Raw genomic sequence first — 5,688 nt, forward strand, 5'->3', positions numbered from 1 at the left:
CTCTGCAGGGATTAGGGTTGGGATGGGAATGCAGTCCCATGGGACACCATCTCTTCTCATCCCCACAGGGAGCGACCGCCCCGTCATCTGAGTGCTGTGCTTCAGCCTGCAAGTGGAAGGCTGTCCCCACCAGCATTTGGGGTTGGTGATGGACACAGCCTCAACCTCGCGCATCTCCCCCTCTGCTTTCTATGCTGTTATGCTTTGCCTGCTCTGCTTCCTGTGAAATGAACTGATGAGCGTTTTGTGCTCAGCTTGCCTGCAGTGTGCTCCGTGCTGTGGTTGGATGGGGTGGGTGAGAGGATTGTGTCCTGGTTTGGCTGCTCAGAGTGCTGAGTACCTGCTGTCCCGCTTCTTTGCTCTGCCTGCTGCTCACCCCCTCCATATTTCCCCCCCTCCTTCATCACCTCCCCTTTGTGACCCCACACCCATGGTTGCCTGCTCCCTGTCCTGGATGAGCTCTGGTTTTCCCAGTGCCATCCCTGTGTGCTGGGATCTCTTGCTCCTCCTCCCAGCTGTCCCTACATATATTTCCCCCCCAGCTGAATGTCCTGCAGCACTTCCTTCCTGCCCCCATCCTGCTGCCTCTGTAATCCTCACCCTTCCCCACTCCACATCCCTCATCCCTCCTTTCCCCATACTCTGTGTCCCTGCTGTGCCCCTCCCCCTGCAGTTCCGTGCATCCCCACATTGTACCCTGTACTCAAATAAATATGATTGTTCTGCTGCCCTCCAGCTCTCTCCTGGTTTCTTTTCCCCCAGCTGGGTGTTGTTAGGGGCTCTGCTCTTCCCACTGAGGGGAGTCTGGGGCTCCCTCACTCTCCCTGCACTTGTTATAGCGCCGGGACTCCCCACCATGAGATTCCCAACACAGCCGGGTACAAACATGCAGCTTTATTCCCGGTTCTGTGTCACAGCCCTGGCTCCGGTGGCACCGCAGTCCATGCAGTGGCCATTGTGTGTCATACCTCCTCTGCCCAACTCCCCACTCTTTGTTCATCACTCCATTGCACACTGCTGCTCCCTCCTCCCCCTGCATTCACCCTCGCACTCCCCGTGGTATCTGCATGGCTTTCATATGGACACATAGTTGGAAACTGTCCCACTTTGGGTTGAGCTGTGCCTTCCCCCCACAACCTACAGTGCTGCTGCAACCACATTTTGAGGGCAAACACTCAGCTTCCATAACCAACCATGCGCTGAGGCTGAGCTGCCCATATCGCACTTCCCAACCCACTCCTCTACAAAGCATCTCCATTTTATTCCATACAAATCCAAGAGCATCCCACGCTTCCCGTCCTGTAGCTGGGAGCAGAGCCAGCCACTGCTCCCCGTGTCCCATCGCATCCCACTGCAGCTGCCCTATAGTTGTCAGCGCTGTAGCAGCCGGCTGTAGGGTCCACCAAGGGTCCTCAGCTCGTTGGGTGTCCCCATCTCGGCCACCGTGCCGTGCTCCAGCACCACAACGCGGTCAGCCTTCTCCAGCATCCGCGGTTGGTGGGTGATGAGCAGCACCGTCCGGTCCCCCCGTTCCGCACCCACTGCTGCAGCTGTAGGACACACGGCTGCCCATCAGCACGCACTGTAGGGCCGGACCTTCCACCCTACACACTGCTCAGTGCTCACCGCCGCATCGCTGTCCCCATCCAGAGCGCTGGTGGCTTCGTCGAGGATGAGGACGGTGGGACGCCGCACCAAAGCGCGGGCGATGGCGATGCGCTGCTTCTGCCCTGCCGACAGCTGCCCTCCTCTCTCCCCGACATCTGCAGGACGGGGGTGGGGATGAGTGTGGTCAGACACCCGGGTCCCCCCCTGCTCCCTGCACTCACCTGTACTGAAGCCTTGCTCCAATGCAGAGATGAAGCCGAAAGCACCCGCAGCCCTCGCAGCTGCTATGATCTCCTCCTCCTTGCAGTCCTCCATCCCATAGGCAATGTTATCCCGAATGGAACCGGAGAAGAGCACGGGTTCCTGCCCCACCAGTGCCACCTGCCCCAGGGAAGATGCTGAGCCCCAGCACCACTCGGTGTGGTCATAACTCCCCCCCAGCCCCTCACCTGGCGGTGCAGGTAGCGGTGCTCATAGTCCCGCAGCGGCACCCCGTCCAGCAGCACCTCTCCAGCCCCGGGCTCATAGAATCTCTCCAGCAGTGCCACACAGGTGCTCTTCCCACTGCCATTCAGCCCCGCCAACGCTGTCACCTCACCAGGACGCAGCTCAAAGGTGACGTCTTGCAGTACGAGGCGCTCGGGGCGAGTGGGATAGGCAAAGGACACTTGATGGAAAGTGACATGGCCCCGCAGCTTGGTGGGCACATAGGTGCCACCGGTGCCCACAGCTCGCTCCTGGTCCAGGTAATCGAAGACCTTGCAGGCAGCCGCCGCGTTGCTCAGAAGGTCACCATAGGAATACGCCAGTGCCTGCATGGCACGGACCCCCCACAGGGTGGGGACATGGGGATGTGACCCCTAGGCACAGCACCCAGGGTGGGGAAACGGGGATGTGGCCATAATCATGGGGATCCGGTGGCAGAGGACGCACTGCCCAACCTCACCTGCACGCAGCTGCCAGCTTTAGTCTGGTAGAGGATGAAGGCGATGAGACTGCCAGCAGTGAGGGTCCCCTCGCGGAGCTGCTGGTGCCCACAGTACAGCACCAGAGCCTGCACAGCCAACTGCAGCGCCTGCAGGGATGGGGCTGAGTGGGGATGTCCCCATCCCACACAGACACTGGGGTGTCTCCACATGCCAGCCTCACCCGCCGGATGAGGAGAAAAATGGCCTTCTCTGTGTCCCGCTGGTCCCGCAGCTGTAGGGTCTTGTCCAGTGCCTGGCTGTAGCGGTGCTCCTCCTCCTCCTCGCCGTTGAAGACTCGTACTGTCTCAATGGAGGAGATGGACTCCTGCACTGCCGCTCCAGTGTCGGCCGCTGCATCCAGCACAGCCCGCTGCAGCATCTGGAGGGGACAATGGGTGTCAGCACCCATGGGATGGCCAAGTCCTCGCCATCCCACTTCCATTCCTGCCCTACTCTTTTCTGCCATCTCACGCTGGCTGTGCTGGACCCACAATCCCCATCCTGCTCTCCCCACTCCCACTGTTCCCATCCCGTTGCTATTGTCTCCATCCTTGCCAGCCCATCCCCACCATCCCATCCCTGCCATCACCTGGTGCCGGGTGTCGTAGACTTTCCGTGCGGCGACGGCAAGTGGCACTTCGAGCAGCGCCAGCATCGTCAGGCGTGGGGACAGCCCCAGCATGAAGGCACAGAGCCCCAGCACCTGCCCCAGGTTCCTCAGCATGACGTTGATGTTGAGTGCCAACACATTGCTCGCCAGCATCACATCGGTGGTCAGCCGAGAGGCCAACTCGGCTGCGGGGTTGAGCGGGGTGAGCTGGGGTATGGCGTGGGGACAGGGACAAAAGTGTCCCCAGTCTGTACCTGCTGTGGTCTTTTGGAAGAAGGCGAGGTCCCGGTACACCAGGCTGGAGAAGAGCTGGTCACGGGTGCGCAAAACGAAGCGGAACCTGATGAAGGTGAAGAGGCCACCACGGCAGCCGGCAAACAGCGAGCTGGGAAGGAATTGGGAGTTGACCTCAAAACCCATCAGGCGTCAATGGAGAGCCCAGAACCCTTCAGACAGCAACTAAGAGTCAACGGAGAGCCCCAAACCCATCAAACAAGCACCAAAGTTCAATGGAGACCCCAAAACCCATCAGGCAACCGCTAGGGTTGGAAGGGATCTGGGAAGGGAGACCCTAAAAGCCATCAGACAACCACGAGTAGTTGGTGAGCTTCAGGGACAGAGGTGCCCAAATTCATCAGACAACCAATAGGGATTGGCTACGTATGGGAATGGAAACCCCAAATGCCCTCAGATGACCACCAGGGGTGGATGGAGACCCCCAAACCCATCAGACAACCACCAGAGGTGCATGAGGTTTGTGGAGGGGTGTGGGGTCCCTACCTGCTGGCAGAGGCCAGGCACATGAGGCCGACGGCAGCGGTGAAGGCGGCGAGGCCGTCCCCTTGGCGAAGGACATCCAGGGCCCTTCCAGTGCAGTAAGGCACTGAGGTCTCACCCAGCGCAGCCAACACGAGGAAGAGGAAGGCGCAGCCGAGGAAGGGCCACTCGGGCCAGGCAAGGGCCAGCAGCCGCCTCAGGGGCACCCAGGCCTCTGCCTCCTTTGCTCCCACGGCCACAGTGGGGACCAGGAGGCTCCAGGTGAGCAATGCCACCACGACTGTCCCGTGGGTCAGCACCAGCCAGGATGGCGTGGCCGTGGCCAGCAGCACCGGGGCGGCTCCAGGCAGCCCCACGTAGCCCCGTAGGGTGAGGAAGACGGCTGGGCCCAGGCTCAGCAGCACCGCAGCCCCGTGGGGTCCCCTGGGGACCAGCAGCCGCCCGGCCCCCCCCAGCACCAGGAGGCGCAGCCCGGCTTCCAGCCAGGAGCCCACCCGGCCCAACTGAGCCAGCGCTGGGAAAAAGTGGGCCAGGGCCAACATGAGGGCCAGGTCGGCCAGGAGCAGCGTGCATGACAGGCGCAGAATGTGGGGCTGCATCACCGTGGCTGCGGGGTGTGGACCCCCAGAAGCTCTGATGCACAGCAGGACCGGGTTGGCTCCCCGGGGTGCTCCTGACGCAGATCCTCAGCCTCCCCTCAGCACCTGGAACACACAGCAGTGCTTTGAGAATGGATCCCTTCCAGCCCGGCTCCCCACGGACCTGCCTGGATCGCAAACCAGCAGCCACCGAACCCCTCCAGCCTCCTCCAGTGGCCACCAAACCCCTCCAGTCCCTACCAGTTCCCTCCAGCCCTTCGACAGTCCCCACCAGTAACCACCAGTCCCCACCAGACCCCATCAGTTCCTTCCAGCCCCCTCCAGCCCCTCACCGCTCTCCCATCTCCTCCCCGCTCCGCCGTTACTTTCACTTTCAATTTCCCCGCCCCTCTCCAAACTGCAGTGTTCCGATCTGCCTGGCAACTGATGACGCCGCACCGCCTCGACCAATGAGCTGCGCCGCTGCTGCACGGCCTCAGCCAATGAGCGACGCTCTCGTTTCCGAGAAGCTGCGGCCGCTGCCGAGCATTGGGATCGGGGCCGGAGTGGGATCGGGGTCGCCATGGGGGCGATGGGCGCGGGTCGCCGCCTCCTCCTCTCGCTGAGCCCCGAGCGCCGGCGCTGCGCCGCGGTGATTGGTCTGATGGCGGCCTCGGCGCTGGGTACGGGTCGGGGGGAGTGGGGGTGGGATCGGAGTGGGATTGGGATTTGAATGAGGATGGGATTGTAGCGGGGATGGGGATAAGGGTGGGGATGGGGATGGGATTGGGAACGGGATGGGATGGGGGTGGGGATGGAGATAGCCATGGAACGGGGTGGGGAATGGGAATGGAATTCAGTGGGGGTAGGGATGAGGATGGTGATAGGCTGGGCACTGGGAATGGGGTTGGGATGGAATGGGAATGGTGTGGGTTTGGAACTGGGATTGGGGTTGCGTAGGATGGGGTGGGAATAGGGAGAGGAATGGGAATTGGGTCTGGATTTGGGATGGGGATGGAATGGGAATTGAAGACGGGGTGGGAATGGGGATGTGATGGAGTGGGGATGGAGATGGGATTGGGGTTGGGTTGGAGTGAGGATGGTGATGGAATGGGAATGGAGATGGGTTTGGGGTGGGGGTGGGGGG

The 5,688-nt window shown here is 61.6% G+C and overlaps 3 protein-coding genes across 3 annotated transcripts in view; 2 read left to right on the forward strand and 1 right to left on the reverse strand.

Annotated features, from left to right (window-relative positions):
• Window positions 1-91, forward strand: part of LOC104913631 (class I histocompatibility antigen, F10 alpha chain) — a 2,790-nt gene extending 2,699 nt beyond the window's left edge. The window contains exon 3 of the mRNA XM_010720646.2: window positions 69-91. Within this exon, the coding sequence (XP_010718948.1) occupies window positions 69-91 (23 nt within the window). The remainder of the gene's footprint in view (window positions 1-68) is intronic.
• Window positions 92-1,242: 1,151 nt separating this feature from the next.
• LOC104913620 (antigen peptide transporter 2-like) lies at window positions 1,243-4,986 on the reverse strand. The gene is given in 11 exon segments (XM_010720596.3): window positions 1,243-1,529; window positions 1,532-1,550; window positions 1,627-1,763; window positions 1,830-1,989; window positions 2,058-2,420; window positions 2,555-2,683; window positions 2,758-2,955; window positions 3,166-3,371; window positions 3,441-3,571; window positions 3,967-4,667; window positions 4,895-4,986. Coding segments are annotated over 10 exon segments (2,097 nt in total). The 5' UTR covers window positions 4,563-4,667; window positions 4,895-4,986; the 3' UTR covers window positions 1,243-1,371.
• A 63-nt stretch (window positions 4,987-5,049) lies between these two features.
• The window catches only part of LOC104913621 (antigen peptide transporter 1), a 4,745-nt gene continuing 4,106 nt past the window's right edge, over window positions 5,050-5,688 (forward strand). Inside the window, exon 1 of the mRNA XM_010720599.3 lies at window positions 5,050-5,224. Within this exon, the coding sequence (XP_010718901.1) occupies window positions 5,125-5,224 (100 nt within the window). The 5' untranslated portion in view covers window positions 5,050-5,124. The remainder of the gene's footprint in view (window positions 5,225-5,688) is intronic.

Source organism: Meleagris gallopavo, chromosome 18 (genome assembly GCF_000146605.3).
Source record: "Meleagris gallopavo isolate NT-WF06-2002-E0010 breed Aviagen turkey brand Nicholas breeding stock chromosome 18, Turkey_5.1, whole genome shotgun sequence".
Taxonomy (NCBI): domain Eukaryota; kingdom Metazoa; phylum Chordata; class Aves; order Galliformes; family Phasianidae; genus Meleagris; species Meleagris gallopavo.